The sequence below is a fragment of the Vitis vinifera genome, chromosome 15, assembly GCF_030704535.1.
Source record: "Vitis vinifera cultivar Pinot Noir 40024 chromosome 15, ASM3070453v1".
In the NCBI taxonomy this organism is placed as follows: Eukaryota; Viridiplantae; Streptophyta; class Magnoliopsida; order Vitales; family Vitaceae; genus Vitis; species Vitis vinifera.
The window spans coordinates 16,458,959-16,475,789 of NC_081819.1; the positions used below are offsets into that span (position 1 = coordinate 16,458,959).

Below are 16,831 nucleotides of genomic sequence, written 5' to 3' on the forward strand. Positions count from 1 at the left end.
TATTAAGACAATTTGACTGTGATGAATACCTGTTTAAAGTACAGTCATTTCATACATTATTCGTATTAAAGAATGTAGGTAACAATTATTTGGCTTTTCAAAATTTATGGACCAGAACACTTTTGGCCCGGATAAATATCAAAAAATAAGATATGGCTTACACTATGAATGTAGGGACGTGTTCCTCAAAGTCACAGCAGAATCCTAACTATTTTCAGCTGCCTTATTGGCCTTGTAGGTGTTCACTAATTGCAGCTGCACATCTTGAGAAACCGGTGAATGCTCTTTGTATTCCATTGTGAATTCACCTTTCCCCTGCACATAGAGGATCAAATAACATATATTTTAACATATTCTGCAGAGCAACTCCAGCTATGGCATAGCCCTTATAAAATGATACTTAGTTTTACCTGAGTCATTGAACGAAGTGATGTTGAGTACCCAAACATATTGTTTAGAGGGACCTGTGAAGCAGAAAATGATTCCACAAATAATTACTTACAATAAAACTGATGCAAACCAATAGTACTGCTAATACTGACGATTGAAGCAAGCTTGACAAGGTGATTCTTAGAACCCTGAGTCTCTTCCATACAATTCCAATGCTTTCTGATTAACTACTCTTCAATTTTATTTTATTTTTTTGACAGGCAAATAAAATAAATGTATTAACAAAAAACACCTACCAAAAGTGCTCCAAGGTACACAAGTCATAACTAGTGACGCCAAAAAGCAAAAACACAAAAGAGCAAGAAAAACAAAAATCCCTTCATGAAAACCCTAACCAATCTATAAACTCTTAACATGGTTAGGGATCATCTATGTACAATCTACAATCTATCCCACAACAAAAGGCTATAAAGACATGTGATTAGCGCTTGATTAGGCATTTTTTTTGCTTTCAAATGATCTCCAATTCCTTCCCTTACATAATGTCCAAAATGTACACAATGGGACAAACCTCTAGACCTTTCATTTTTTGTCCAAAATGTACCAGGACACCCTAAAAGTGTTTCTCTTACTGAACTTGCCATCACCCACACAACCCAAAACAAGGAAAACACCAAATTCCATAACACCCTACCTCCCCATACAATGTAGAAAGATGTGATCTATAGACTCTTCATCTTCCTTACAAAGAAAATATTGAGTCACCAATAAGACCATCCTTTCCTAGGCAATTGATCTAGAGAAATTTTTCCAACAAGCTTGGCACACTTCCACTCTTTAATGCCTCAGCAAAGTGTAGCAGGATTTAACTGAAAACTTATTCTTCCTTGCATCCATCCATTCCATTTTATTTTCCTCATCCCTTCTCACAATCTTCCCTTTAAGGCTCGAGAGAAAGGCCTTAACCTATCCATCACCCCAATCATTCAAGGGCTCCAACGCCCTCCCTCACCCTGCTGATCCCATACACTGTTGTCAAAAGCAAAAGGCCATATCAAGGCAATAAGACTCCTTTTAACCTAAGGAGAAAGGCGAAAAACAAGGCGATAGCTTAACTATAGTAAGGCGATAAAAAATATATATATATTTACCTATTCGATATTCAACCAATATAAGTGTTGTCTCCAACAATCAACACTATTAATTTTTCATCACTTACAATGTCTTATAAAATTAACAATATAGTAATAATTATTGAAAGTGCTAAATATTATACCCCATATTATAAAATAAAAAAATCATATTGTTTAAAAATATTCATCCTATCTAAATGTATATTCTAATTTTTCAAACATCTAAAAAGCAAAATAAAAAATAAAATAAGAGATTGAACATTCTAGAGAAGCTTTAGGCATCATCATCATAGTCATTATTGAAATTAAAATTGTCATTACTTCCATCAAGACTAGATTGATAACCCTCCATCTTGTTATCTCTATGATTAATAATATAATATTTTATCTCATACTTTGTTTAATCTTATGCTAGATTGAATGAAATTATAATCTACATATGTTTAATCTTAGTTCATGGTCAAAGGCGACCACCTCTATGCCTTGTGCCTTATCCCAAGGTGATTGCCTAGGCATTATCTCTTTGAAGTCGTATTGCCTAGGTCTTCAGAAGACGACTTTTATCTACCCTACCTGGCCTGATGGCCTAGGCGATCGCCTTTGATAACATCGCCCATACATCAGCCACCCAAGCATCCTTTCTCAAAGTTATGAAATACAAAATAGGGAAGAGACACTCTTAGAGTAGAATCACTACACCATCTAGCTTTCTAGATTTTCAACCATCTTCCATTGCCCACCTGAATGAGGTTCAGCTATTAAAATTCCCCAACCTCTCCTTATGGCTTTCCACAACCCAATGTCAAAACCACACCTACTATTTGGGAACCCTCCTCCCCATACTTCTCAACAATAACCCGCTTCCAAAGGGACCCATTCTCTGAGGCAAACCTCTAGATGCACTTGCCTAGCAACGCCTTGTTGGTTTGTTGGTAGCTTTCTAATACCAAGACCTCTATTACATTCCTCTCTCAAAGTGATCTCCTATCTCACCAAGTGCGGTTTTTTCTATAATGAACCTACCCCACAAAAAGTACCTTGAGATCTTCTCAATCCTTGAACTAACCTTCTTGGGCAAGACAATAGAGACATAGTAAATGGGCAAGTTTGACAAAGTGCTCTTGATGAGAGTAAGTCTCCCTAATGTAGGACAACCTAGGATAGTTGCCTACAATCAAATAGGTGGGCTAGGGTTTTTATTTTTAGGGTGTAAGGAGAGAAACAATGAATAAAGTTTATGGTAGAGAAAAATAAAATAAAAGAAATGGAAAGAAAGAAGATACGACAAAAAAGAGGTAAGAGTCTCATTAAGGCCTTGTAGGAGTCTCACCTAGAAGAAAATCAATGAATCACTATTGAGGATTGCAACCGTTGCAATAAAAAAAATATTATTAACATCAGTCAATTCATTACCTTGATTTATATTGATTACCCTTATTTATAGGCTTCTCTAAGTAGTAGCCCCTACTCAGAATGCTTTTGTGATGGGACGGCAAATCCTTGATGCTTCTCTTATTGCAAATGAGGTGATAGACTCATGGCAGAAAAGAAAAGAGAAAGGGCTCATTTGCAAGTTGGATATTGAGAAAGCGTATGACAGCATTAATTGGAAGTTCTTGCTGAAGACTCTTCACAAAATGGGTTTTGGTCCAAGGTGGGTGGGGTGGATGAGGAGTTGTATCTCTACAGCCAAGTTCTCAGTTCTTATTAATGGGGTTCCAGCTGGTTTCTTCCCGAGTTCTAAAGGGCTTCGTCAAGGAGATCCATTGTCTCCCTATCTCTTCGTCTTGGGAATGGAAGTGCTAGATGCCTTGATTAGGAGGGCGGTTGCGGGGGGATACCTTTCAGGGTGCAGCATTAAGGGTGATAGGAGGCACACTCTAAAAATCTCCCATCTTTTCTTTGCTGATGATACAATTGTGTTCTGTGAGGCTAACAAAGAGCATCTAACATACTTGAGTTGGATTCTCTTGTGGTTTGAAGCAGCCTCAGGCCTAAGGATCAATTTGGACAAAAGTGAAATCATCCCAGTTGGTGAAGTGGAGGGGATTGAGGCGATGGCAGTGGAATTAGGATGTAGGGTGGGATCTCTTCCGTCTCATTACTTGGGATTGCCATTAGGGGCTCCGCATAAAGCCTCCTCAGTTTGGGATGGGGTGGAGGAGAAAGTGAGAAGGAGACTAGCACGGTGGAAACGTCAATATATTTCAAAAGGGGGGAGAATCACTCTTATTAGAAGCGTTTTGGCTAGCATACCAATCTATCACATGTCTCTGTTCAGAATGCCTAAGGCAGTGGCCAGGAGATTAGATAAAGTCCAAAGAGATTTCCTATGGGGAGGGGGAAGTGAGGTAAAGAAAGCTCATCTAATCAAGTGGGAGGCGATTTGTGAGGCTAAAAGCAATGGAGGGTTAGGCTTAAGGAAGTTGGTGCTCCTGAACAAAGCTCTACTTGGCAAATGGGTATGGAGACTTGCTATTGATAGAGATGATCTATGGAAGCAAGTGATAATAGAGAAATATGGGCAAGAGGGACATGGATGGAGAGCAAAGAAGGCTATTGGGACTATCGGCGTGGGGGTTTGGAAGGAAATATGGAAGGAATCTGATTGGTGTTGGGATAACATGGGGTTCATAGTTGGGAAAGGAAACAAAATCAATTTTTGGACTGATGCTTGGTGTGAAGATACAAGGCTGTCCCAAAGATTCCCCCACCTATATGCTATGGCTGCGCATAGGGATGCGACTGTGGAGGAGATGTGGGATCAGAATTTCGGCCAAGGGGGGTGGAATCTAAGATTTTTGAGGGACTTTAATGATTGGGAGCTGGAGATGATAGGGAACTTATTGCATGTTCTGAGGAGTTACAAGCCTTCTATGGAGGAAGATTCAGTCCGTTGGAAGGGAGGAAGGAATGGTAAATTTAGGGTGAAAGAAGCCTATAGAGTGGTGACCAGACCAAATGATATTGGGTTTCCTTCTAGAAGTATTTGGGTGGATTCAGTTCCAACCAAGGTTGCATTCTACGCTTGGGAGGCTACTTGGGGGAGGGTGCTCACTCTTGATAGACTTCAGAAAAGAGGATGGCAGTTTCCTAATTGTTGTTTTCTATGTGGGTGTGAAGAAGAAACTGTAAATCACATTCTTATTCATTGTATAGTTGTCAGAGTTTTGTGGGATATTGTTCTTGGGTTATCAGGTGTGCAGTGGGTTTTTCCAGAAACTGTAAAGGGGGTGTTAACTAGCTGGAGGGGCCCTTTTGTGGGAAAGAAAAGGAAAAAGATATGGAAATCCATCCCGTTGTGTATTTTTTGGACGGTTTGGAAAGAAAGAAATAGGTTAGCTTTTAGGGGAGGAGAGTTAAATATCCAAAAGCTTAAGAATTCTTTTGTGTGTAGTTTGTGGAGTTGGGCTAGATTGTATATTGGCAAGGAGCGTATGTCCCTTATAGGGTTCCTAGAATGGTTGGCGTCCAACTAAGGGATGGTGAGGCTTGTTGTTTTTTTGGCCTTTTGAGGGGTTTGTTGCTTTGTATACCCCCTGTATACTTGTAACTTTTTGCCCCTTTATCAATATATCTTGTTTTACTTATCAAAAAAAAAAAAAAAAAGAAATCCAAAGTCTATTAGAATTCTAATAACCTATTATGAATGTAATTCTAATTATCTTATAATCTAATTAACTAATCCTAATTTGACTTTAACAAATACTAATCCTAATTTAATTCCAATTAATACTAATTCTAATTTAATTCCAACTAATATTAATCCTACTTAAAGTTTATTCACGTCTTTCCTTTCCTTCTTGAATGGACTTTAAAAGGCTTCTCCTTGCCCCCTTTAGAAAGATGTTGCCTTTTCCACATAGCTAGCCTCTTGTGAATTCTCTTCTACTATACATGCCAACCCTCCCTCAATTTATAGTAGTCTCCTAGAGGCAGACCTAAATACACAACAAGGAGTTCCCCCTTCCCACACCCCATCTTGACCACCAATTCCTCCGCATTAGGAACCTTGCCCACTAGAATCAACTTACTTTTCTCCAAATTGATCTTCAGACTAATGATGACTTCCAACCACATGAAGATTCAACTTTCAACTTAGATAAAGTACTTGCTCTTGACTAACTTTATAGAAGATAAGAGTGTCATCAAAGAATAAATGATAAGACACCCCCACTCCTTCACCTCCCCCTCCACTTACCTTAACAGCCAAAATATATCCTCCTTCCCCTTGCTTTCTTTTGAGTGCTTCTATAGTTAAAACAAACAAGGGGAAAGGGACTCCCCTCACTTTAATCCCCTAATGCTTTGAAAGAAGCCAACTAGGGTGTTGCAAAGGTGGGAATATTAAGATAGAGGAATGTGTTGGAAAGATTTCCATTATGATGCAACCAAGTTGCTATTCAAGTGTTATAAATCTTGTCAAAAGTAGTATATACTATGAATGCAACATTCTGATTAATGGACATTATGCACAAGTAAGAAACACATGTGTGGATATCTAATTATAAGTGTAGAAACAAACCAGAAAAAAAAAAAAAAAAAAAATTGCATGAGAAAAATTCCAAACCTAACAACTGAGGTCTTGAAAATTATGCAGGCTGTATGATAAGCATGATTTGGGGTCATTTACTAAACGTTATGTTAACATGTTTCTTTGAGAGCTAGCATTTTTGTTCTCCTGCAAATCAAACTTTAAGCAGCGGATATTCCAGCCCCAATCCCTTGCCAATTGTGACACATCTCAAGAGCAACAACAAATTTTTTCTAGCATGAAGAACTTGTCACACTCTAAAAAGGAATACAAGAAGAGCGGGAAAAGGTGCACATACATGGGCAGTAATTACAGAATCGTCTCCATCCTGGTCATTTCCAACGATCACACCTTTCCTCCTATTATAGATGCAGACATTTTTTTTTTTTCATTTCCAGGAGTTAGTATGAAAGCGTTGATGACATTTGGTAGAGAGTAAATAGAAGCACTCACTTATTGATGTCACCAGTAACAGTGCCCTGAAATTCTGTTGGCGCTTTCAATTCCACAAGCATTACAGGTTCCAATATCACAGGTTTGGCTGCTGTATAGCACTGTTCCATAAAGCAGCAATGTGAAAATCTTGCAGTAAAATGAGGGGGTAAAGCACAGCTTTGAGAAAAAAAAAAAGAAGAGGGGTTAAAAGCCTAAAAGAAATTTGTGCAATCTATTTTACCAACAAATTCACGTAGGCATCAGGCCAAGAGAAAAACCTGTCTAAAAGCATAAATTGCAGCTAACTTAAATGCAAGTTCACTAGAATCCACAGCATGGGCAGCACCGTCTGTTAAAACGATACGAATATTTTCAACTGGATGCCCTATCAGTGAACCCCTGTACAAGTACGAGAAATCAGATCAATACTAATAACAATAGTTCACACTTCTTTGATAGTTACCAAAAGTTCATGCATAGAATCAGAAAAAATATCAATCCATTTATAATAAAAAAGATCAGATGAAAAAAAAAAAGAAAAAGAAATGGTAAACCACTCACGAATTGGCTGCTTCTTTAAAACCCTTCTCAATGGCTGGGATAAAATTGGATGGTACAGCTTGTCCTACAATCATGTTCTCAAATTCAAACTTAGTGGTGGATCCTTCTGGGAGTGGTTCTACATACCTGCCAATAAAAAGAAATGCTAGTGAAACTTCCAAAAGAATAGATACTCTCATTCATGAATAGGAACCCTTATACATTCAGTAATAGTACATATGATATATGTATCATACTAGTTGTCAAAACTCAGAAGCAACTTTGCAGTTTGCTTAGGCACTAGATTGGTGCCTAGGTCTTGGCCTGATGAGCATGCTACATGTAACAAGTCACTAGTAGTAGGCATGTTCTTTCTTCCCCCCCTCCCCCAATATATCATAGTTAATCAGTAAGGATTGATACATATGCTAGAAATACTTTAGACGTAAACCTTGCTAATATAAGGTAGCTAAACAAGAAAAAATAGAACAAGAAGGAAAATTTTATTTCAGGTAATCTAAGGAGGGAAAAATCAAGAAAGGGTATCACTGACTAACAACTTCGGACATCATAACAATTATTGCACTGTATTTTATAAACTGTTATTTTTATTTATTATATTTCCAGCTTCTGAACACTCCAAAAGGTTGTTTTCTATTTTCCATGCCCATTACTACATTTGAAAGAAATTTGTTCAACAACATACTCACAATAATATTGCCTTCCATTTTTTAAAACGAAAAAAGTTAGTTAAAAATTGTATTTTGAACCCAAAACAAATGGGTTCTTCGCATTTTGAGCAACTCCACGCCAGTCACAGGCATAATGTATTGTTTATCAGAAACCAATCGTATGACAAAGATCCATACATACATTCATATATATATATATATATATATATATATTTGATAGATTACAAAGATATATATTTTTGAGACATTATATCTGATGCGAAAACCTAGAAAATGTGATGCCCATGTTGGAGAAGATAGCAGAAATCATGAACAATCACCCCTGATATTTTCCTGCTTGGTCATACAACAGAAGTGAAGATACACATAACCCACCAAACAGTCACAGCTACTATTGACTCAGAGCATTTAGAATTCCCATTAAGGGTTTGTTTTATGCATTTTGATTTCAAGGGAAGTGCTTTTCTCAAAAGAAAGATGTAGAAAGAGGTTATTTCAAAGATGTTTTGATAATGTTTGGGTGTTACATTTTCAGAAGGGCTCCAGAGAAGGTAAGACATGGAATGTACATATTTATCCTTTTAAAGATATCACAAAGCCATGTGTTTGAAACCCAAAAGACTACTTAGGGTTCATATGTATTTCAAGCATGTTATTCTCATGAGTCTGAGCTGACAATGCTTCAATGAGAAGAGCTTTTGACCCTCAAACTTAACAAAAAGTACTTCTAGGATCTATAAAGACAATGTCCAAGTTCTTTGACAGCCAGGAAGTGCTCCCTGCCCTCTAAGAAGCTTCTTCAAGCAGCTGTACAACGTTATTAACAAACTTCAGCTGAGATTTCTAAAAAGACTATAATTATGATTTATTAGTAGCTTAACCAAGAAACTCAGTTTCAAAGGGAGAGAATAAACTTTTGCAGGTTGTAGAATTTCCAAGTAACCAAATAAAATATACAAACAAACAACTTGCCCAATAAAAATGAAAAATAAATGTTGTTTCAAACAAATGGCACGAAGAAAAAAAAATAAATTTGGCAATCCATCTGCAGTTGATACTTATATTAAATAATAAGAATATACACAAAAAGAATAAGCCAATAATAGATCTATGCTTACCCACAGACCCTTCCATATTGACCTTGTCCTCCAGTTTGCTTCTTATGTAAGTAATCAAATTCAGCACGTTTCGTAACAGTCTCTCTGAAGTTAACACGAGGTCTTCCAACAGTTGCATCAACCTTCATAAAGGTAAATTAAAGAGGGAAAGAGAGAGTACTTAAGTATACAGGTGAAGATTTTGAATTAGCAATCATACTAGAATCGAATTAGCAATCATACTAGAATCCCATCACTGTATTAAAGAAAGACAAAAAGACCAGGCACCTTATACTCCCTCCGAATGCGTTCAACGTAAATGTCCAAATGCAGCTCTCCCATTCCAGAAATAATTGTCTGCACAAGAAAGCATTTTGATGTCATGGTTAGGCATGATAAAACTTCTTCCTCTAAGGAATGTGTGAAATGCATGTCATAAATTAAACCTGCCCACTCTCAGCGTCCAACCCAACACGGAAAGTAGGATCCTCTCTCTGAAAGCGATTCAAAGCCTTTGAAAACTGTACAAGGATAAAAAATTACCATCATTTGGTACCATCAGTTACAAAGTAAATTGATATCTCAATTGGCCGTACTCACTTGTCCTCCAGAATCCTTAGAAACGGGTGAAATAGCTAATGACATGACCGGTTCTGGAACATTCATAGAGGTCATGGTGTATCTCACTGACCCATCAGTAAAAGTATCACCTGATGACAAAAAGAAGTTTAGATATCATGAAATATATATATATATATATGAAACAAATGAAGCAAAGAGCAATATAAGCAAAATTGGAATGAAGCATCATAAAACAAGTTGTAACAGCCTCATTGCAACTATTTTGGGTTACCAAAATGAATCCTCCTCCAAACTCCAGTATTTTGAAGACAATATGCAGTAGAGAATAGAATTTTAAATATTTTTCCATCGACATTATCAAATGTCCATCTCATCATTTCCTTCTCTCTCCTAGACTTGAACTTTTTCTTATGAGATACAAGAAAATTCATTGCATTGAGATCGGTAAGTATGATGAAAGATGAGGAATCCTTCCAAGATTACAAAAAAACAGATCAACAAGGAAAACAACATTGCAGTGATTCCGCCCTGGTCCAGTCAAATTTTTTAAGACTACGGAAAACAACATAGAAACAAATTCTCATGTTTGATTGCATGTATGCAGTGGGTAAGTCAAACCTGAAGCACAATCAACACCGAAGACAGCAACTATTTGCCCAGCATGGGCCTCTTGAATGTCCTGTAGAATTTAAAAATCAAATCAAACCAAATAATAACCCAGGGAAAAGGAAAATGAGCTCACTGGAGTTCAACAAATCAAGTTTTAGGAGAAACAATAAATTTCAGATCTATGATCTAGTATCAAACTGAAAAATCTTATAAGATCTTTGACTCCCAAAGGATTTGTTTGGCCTACCCTCTCAAGGAGAAAAAACTAATAATTGCATTTGCATATGCTAGTGAGGTGAATGTGTCAAGCAAAAACTAACCTCCATCTCATTAGAATGCATCCGAACCAAGCGAGGAACCTGTAGAATAAAATGACAAGGCTTCAGCAATATATTTAACAAAATCAGAAAATATCATACTTAAAATGGCAGTGGTCCACATCATGCAGAAGGAAATCATCGAACATGTTTTTATTGGAACACAAAATCTGAAGCTTTCAACCACATCAATAAATTGATCACACTTATTAAAAGTACACATGAGTCACCTTGCAAGATATATCTGATGCTACTGTAAGACAAACAAACACCAACCCATTATAGGCACTTTTTGCCTTTCAAGTGTTGCAAAAAAATTTTCACCACAATGAACAACAGAACTTCAATGGAAATCATTTATTAAGGAATGGAAAAATTGATTTAAGTGGAAAACTTTCCTCTCTCACATCATGAAATTGGCTAAAGTAAAACGAGGATAAAATCATAGCACATCAAAAAAAAAATAAAAAAACGAAGGAAAAAAAATCAATGTCTGGTTCACACAAAGCAGAAATTTTGAACTTCAATAAGAACCATAAAATCAAAACCATACATGACTTGGACTTCAACTCACCTTTATCTTTTTGCCTGTGTTTACATTGATTATAAAATCACCCTTCCGAATGACACCCTCGTAGATTCTTCATTAACAAAAATAAAAGTTAGGACGAGTTCAGTAATATATGGTTTAGATCAACATATAACACTCCATTAATGCATAAATAAGAGCCTTGTACACACATTAAAATAAAAATAAAACCAAACAAAATTGAAATTGTACCTTAGGTATGTCAATTGACCAAAGCGCCCTTCTTCCAATTTAAAAGCCAATGCGACAAGAGGTCCAACCGGAGTTCCAGATATAGTCACCTAATAGGAAACCAATCCAAGGAGAAAAGATATTTTAGTACCTTCATCAGATTGCTCTGCAAAACTAGAACAGAAGATTCAAGAAAGAACAGTCATCAACAGGACACCTTCTCTTCATTCTTGTTTTGGTCAAGAGCATAGTTGCTAACTTCAGTAGGACAAGGCAAATAACTAAGCACACCATCAAGAAGGGGTTGCACTCCCTGTATTCCAAAACAGCAGAAGATGAAGAATACAGCTTAACAAATATTCAAGTCCCACATACAAGCAGCACAAATAGTACATGTTGTTTCTATTATAATTAACATCAAAAAGGAAAGTGTCCAAGGAGAGGAGAAGTATCCTGACTATTATATATAATATCAAGCAGCAGAACAAGGGAGCAAAGCAACTCACATTCACTATGACTTCACATTAGTGTCATTAATAAGGTCATTGAAATAGTTCCTACCACAACCAAGCCACACCCAAAACCACTTACTACAAAAAGAATCTTGAAGACACGGAAAAGTCCAAATTTAGATATGGGTCAATGCACAACTTGTGTCTGTGCATGAACGGGGAGAGAGAGAGAGAGAGATGCAAAAGTTAGTGATTTAGACACCCTTGTGTCAGAGTCTTTTCCCCCTGCTCTCTCTTTCCCTTCTCACCAAACAAAAAAAAAAAGGAAGATAGATATTGAACTAGTGCACAGTTTGAGAGAAGAGAGATGATGAAATGAAAGGGGAAGGAACACCATCGATGATTAGGGAAAAAATCAACAAAATGGGAGGAAGTGTCTGGGTCCTTTTCCTCTGGAGGACTTTAACAACTCCATTCATGACAAGAATGCCCAACTTCTTAAATTGTATGCTCCATTCTTAAGTAAACCGAAGCTATAAGATGATTAAATTATTAAAACAAGTTATATGATAATTTTAAATATCAGTTAGGAGCTTACCTCAGCATCTCTAACCTCAAGCACGGTTCTAGTTCAACTCACCCAAATGCCTTTTGCAACAGTAAATATTTTTCATTTTTTTTTATAGACAAACACTCGCAACACTCATTGTATTGACCACTTACTATGAATACAATTTTGCTCTCAGCTTAATTTTTTTTTTTTTTTTTTTTTAACAAGTAAAAGCAATTATATTGAGTGTGCCTAAGGAAGAGCACCGAAAAGTATACTTTGCTCTCAGCTTAAAGATGCTATGTCATGCATTCTTGATGGGGAACAATGTGGCCAACACACTTTGAGAATTTACAAGTGAAGAGAAAGGCTAGCTCCAGTGCCCAAGCCTTAATTTGGAACACCAATGATAATTTAACTTCCTATTGGGATTATTAGTTTATTTTAAGTTCAGTCTTTTGTCAGGTTTCTGTTTTAGTTAGTAATTTACAATTTGTCAAGTTTCTATTCCTTTTAGTCTTCTTGTTGTGTTAAGAAAGTTTCTATTTCTTTTAGTTTCTAAACAATAGTTCTTTCCTATATCTATTCCTATTTGTATAAGGAAAACTAAGGACTAAGGAAAGTTCTTCTATAAGAGAAAAGAATAATCAGAATCTATATATCTATGTAGCTTTTCAAACTGGAAGATCCAGAAATTAATAAAAGTTTTCAACATCTACTATGCTTCCCTTTGAAGGTGAGATTGTCCTGTCACATGTGTAATTGCTTAGAAAACCATTGTTCTCAAAAAAACGCTGGATCTTGTGTCCTGAAACCTTGGTGTGACTTCCAAGGATTTCTTCTTTCTTTTATTTTATCTTCTTTGATCTTTCATTTGATTCTATAAATTAAGGAACTTCCATGTGCAGGAAGTAAAAAAATCCTGCATCATTTCCATAGGATGATCTACATCCTTTCAAGAAATCATTTCCCTTGCAATCTCAAAGACTTGATTATATAAGGTCTGAGAAAAGCATCTTTAAAGGAATGGGAGAATGCCCAAAAGATTAAATGCATACTCAACAAAAATTTGGTTCCTTCTATTGACATATGAAAATTTAATTTGCCTGGATTTTGCTATAAAGAGCTGAATATCATTCAAAGGAAGAAATTAACAACCTCATAATACCTTGTTTTTGAATGCACTGCCCATGAAGACCGGTATAAATTTCTGTGCAACTGTAGCCCTGCGGATTGCCTCCTACTCAAGAGAAAATAAACTCTGAACTTCAAAACTACAAGAATAAAATATAACTAAAAATTAAATTTTTTTTTGACATTCAACAAAAGGATTAACAGTATTTAGGATTGCTACATTAGCTCCCAGAATGATGTTAAAATTGGGCTACTGATATTTAACCGACATACATTCATAAGGAACAAGTCAAATGAAAGTGGTAAATTTCATCTGGGGTCACGTTTTTAAAGATTTGATATAAAATGGATTTTTTTTTTTTTTGATGGGCAAATGAAGTGAGAATATATTAGACGCGCCAAAAGAATTGATACAAAATAGATTATGAGTTTCCTCCAGCAATCCCTGCAGCAAAGAGAGTGGGGCACAAAGAGGAGGATGGCTAAAATTCAATAGGTGGATCCATCTAAAGCAGCAGCTATTGATCATAGCTGCCTGACAGATTGCCTTGTCTTTTCTTCATGACTAAGTATAGGAAAAGGATAAACTATGCCAAGATATGAGGGTAATAGTCTAAGAGGCGACCAGATATTTCTTCTTTGAGAGCATTGGAGCTTGTATACTGAGGAAATGCATGAAGAATACATGTTTTGCACCCTTTTCTATGGATTATTTCCTCTTAACATACCTCAAGACTAGCAGATGATATAGGTTCATCTGTTAGAAATGCTTCGGCTAGTTTATCATCAACCTCGGAAACCATTTCTATGAGTTCACGCCGCTTTTCTGCAACTAATGCCTCCATATTGGCAGGTATTTCTTCGGCCACAACTTTTTCACTGCAAAAGGCAACAAGATAATAAGAAGAGAAAATTTATTAACATTATAAAATAATCCACACGAAAAGGAATTAAGTAGCTAATCAACCCCATAGCTTATGGAGCATACCCATTGGAACCATGAAAATAGTAAGCTTTTAACTGCACAAGATCAACAAGACCCTGAAAATCATCTTCCAACCCAATTGGAACTTGCACAGCAGCACTGTGATGCCGGAGCTTTGACCTTGCCTACAAAACAAGCCAATAGAATCAGCTGCTTATCATTGAGCATCCAAGCTCAATCCAACGACTTGCGACTAGTTTGACAAATTCCCACAATAGAACATAAAAACGTTCAGGTTCTTCATAAATTCTTATCCAAAACCTGTATCATCAACAAAGGAAAAAAAAAATCTATATAAATATAGATGTATTAGGTGTTGTGAGAAGTAAAGACCAGTGCATAAAGGCCCTCAGGTATCTCAAGAAGACAGATATGCTCAGTCTCTGTCCAGTATAATTTCCACATTTGCACCATTGCAATTCCCATGCAGTATTCTTGTTCTAACAACTAAAACTGTCATTAAGGGATTAGTTTTGTTCTTGTTTCTTGCAGAGCTTCAACCCTAAATTTAAGAGTATCCAACCAATATCCTGGTTGTACTTGGAACCCCATTTGCACCAAAAAGAAATTGTACAGTAGATTTCCTTTCAATCTTTAATGAAACTTACTATGCAATAGTAAACTAATCAAATTAAGAGAGGAAATTTCAAACATTTTCACAGGCTACCATAAATATAAATTGTACCTGGCTGAGAACTTTCCATGGATCTGCTCCCATTCGATCAAGTTTGTTAATGAATGCAACTCTTGGGACATCATATCTTCTCATTTGCCTATCAACAGTTATTGACTGACTCTGCACACCACCAACACTACAAAGGACAAGAATGGCACCATCAAGGACACGCAAAGCCCTCTCAACTTCAATGGTGAAGTCGACATGACCAGGAGTGTCAATTATGTTAACCTGCAAAAAACAATTTCTGGATGATTTTTCTTCTTTTTTTTTTTTTTCTTTTGAATGGGCAACCAAAAGAATATATAAACATCTAGCAAAAAGGGTGCAACAAGGTACACAAATTTCTGGATGGATAAAAACCTAAAGAAATAGATCATAAAAAGGTGGCAACGGTATTTTGCAGACCAAGTAAATTGATGATAAGCTGTGACCTGAGAACCTTAATTGTTCAACTCAGCCAAATAAAGCATTTGGCTTAGTTGATGCAATCTTTTCAATTTCTGGAAACCAAAACAAAAATAAAATATATATTGTAATTTCTTTTATTTTTCTCTTTTCTGGAAACCAAATGAATGGTATCGCAATTTTGATTTAATTATTTCCCCCATTCTACAGCAGCCAAATGGACCTGATACTTGATAAACATTCTAAACAGTAAATTTTAATCACATGACTTTCAACGTATGGGACACAAGGAAGAAACACTGCTGCAGAACTGACCCTGATACAAGAATATTTGTCCCATTTGAGACAAACTTTCGTTTTTGGAAAACCCCAAACAACACAAACAGAAGATCAAGTATTCTGTTTTCTTCACTTATCCACAGCTTTCTCATCAACACAACAGAGGATCAAGATTCAAGGTTTTTAAATTCTTTCTTGTCCTACATTTTCACAATTAAATGGTAACAAAGTAAAAGAAAACTGTCACCTGATAAGTATTCTAAAGTACAGTAAGTAGCAGCTGATTGAATACTAATCCATTTTTCCCTTTCTATACTAAAGCTAAGATTCCAAAATTTGGTTTCTTCACTTACCCTACAATTTCTTACAAAGGAAACAGCACACAATGAAACCTTAGCAAAAGAAAATCAATTATGTATCCGATAATCAATCCAAGTGTGGAAAATAGCATCAGACCCAATTGGTTTTTTAAATAGATATTCAAAAAACTTCTCCTAGATTTAACAAACAGACAAAAGAAACCATTGGATAACCACTACGAGAACATCGACTGGCTTCTCTCTAATTCCACAATTTAAAATTTCTTACAATTTCCCACACTTGGGCAGCAACCAAAGAGACGCAATTAATCGCACCGATACTCATAGCAAGTGCAGTTTAGTACAAACTAAGTCAAAATTCAACAATTTCTTTTCTTTCCTTTTTCCTACATTTTGTCATCAACCATAGAAACGGAACCAACTGAATCCACACACACCTGATAATCTTTCCAAGTACAGTAGGTAGCAGCAGACTGAATCGTGATCCCCTTCTCTCTTTCTAAATCCATGGAATCCATCTTCGCACCTACTCCATCGCGGCCTCTAACCTCATGAATCTCATGGATCCTTCCCGTATAATACAGAATCCTCTCCGTCAGCGTCGTCTTCCCCGAATCGATGTGGGCAGAGATTCCGATGTTCCGAAGCCTCTCCATTGACTCCTTCCACCATGTTGCCTCCACTCTCGCTGGGTTGCCGGCTGAGAAAGTCCGCCGGTGACCAGTCAGAAGAGGCGACGACGTCGTTTTGAGGGCGGAGGAGAGGGTGTATAGCAGGCGAATTGCCGGAGACCGTGCGGAGGGAGCCATGGGCGTTAGGGTTCTGGGCGGGGTTGATCGCCGTGCTGGTTAAACCCCTAGGGTTTTCAACTGCTGCTACACTACTAAACCCAAAACCCTCTGGACCCACGAGATAGCGAAAATTTTGGTACAAAATTA

At 36.7% G+C, this 16,831-nt stretch overlaps 1 protein-coding gene across 1 annotated transcript; it reads right to left on the reverse strand.

The window, feature by feature from the left end:
* Nucleotides 1–17: 17 nt before the first annotated feature.
* Nucleotides 18–16,802, reverse strand: LOC100265034 (elongation factor G-2, mitochondrial). The gene is made up of 20 exons (XM_002275126.4): nucleotides 16,331–16,802; nucleotides 14,896–15,117; nucleotides 14,214–14,335; nucleotides 13,954–14,104; nucleotides 13,260–13,331; nucleotides 11,307–11,402; nucleotides 11,111–11,199; nucleotides 10,904–10,970; nucleotides 10,333–10,371; nucleotides 10,022–10,082; nucleotides 9,422–9,531; nucleotides 9,268–9,342; nucleotides 9,110–9,178; nucleotides 8,843–8,964; nucleotides 7,054–7,179; nucleotides 6,771–6,891; nucleotides 6,511–6,611; nucleotides 6,356–6,416; nucleotides 411–464; nucleotides 18–315 (listed from the first exon to the last, which is right to left on the reverse strand). Exons 1-20 carry the CDS (start codon nucleotides 16,700–16,702, stop codon nucleotides 205–207), a joined length of 2,241 nt encoding a protein of 746 aa, XP_002275162.1. The 5' UTR covers nucleotides 16,703–16,802; the 3' UTR covers nucleotides 18–204.
* Between the last annotated feature and the right edge of the window lie 29 nt (nucleotides 16,803–16,831).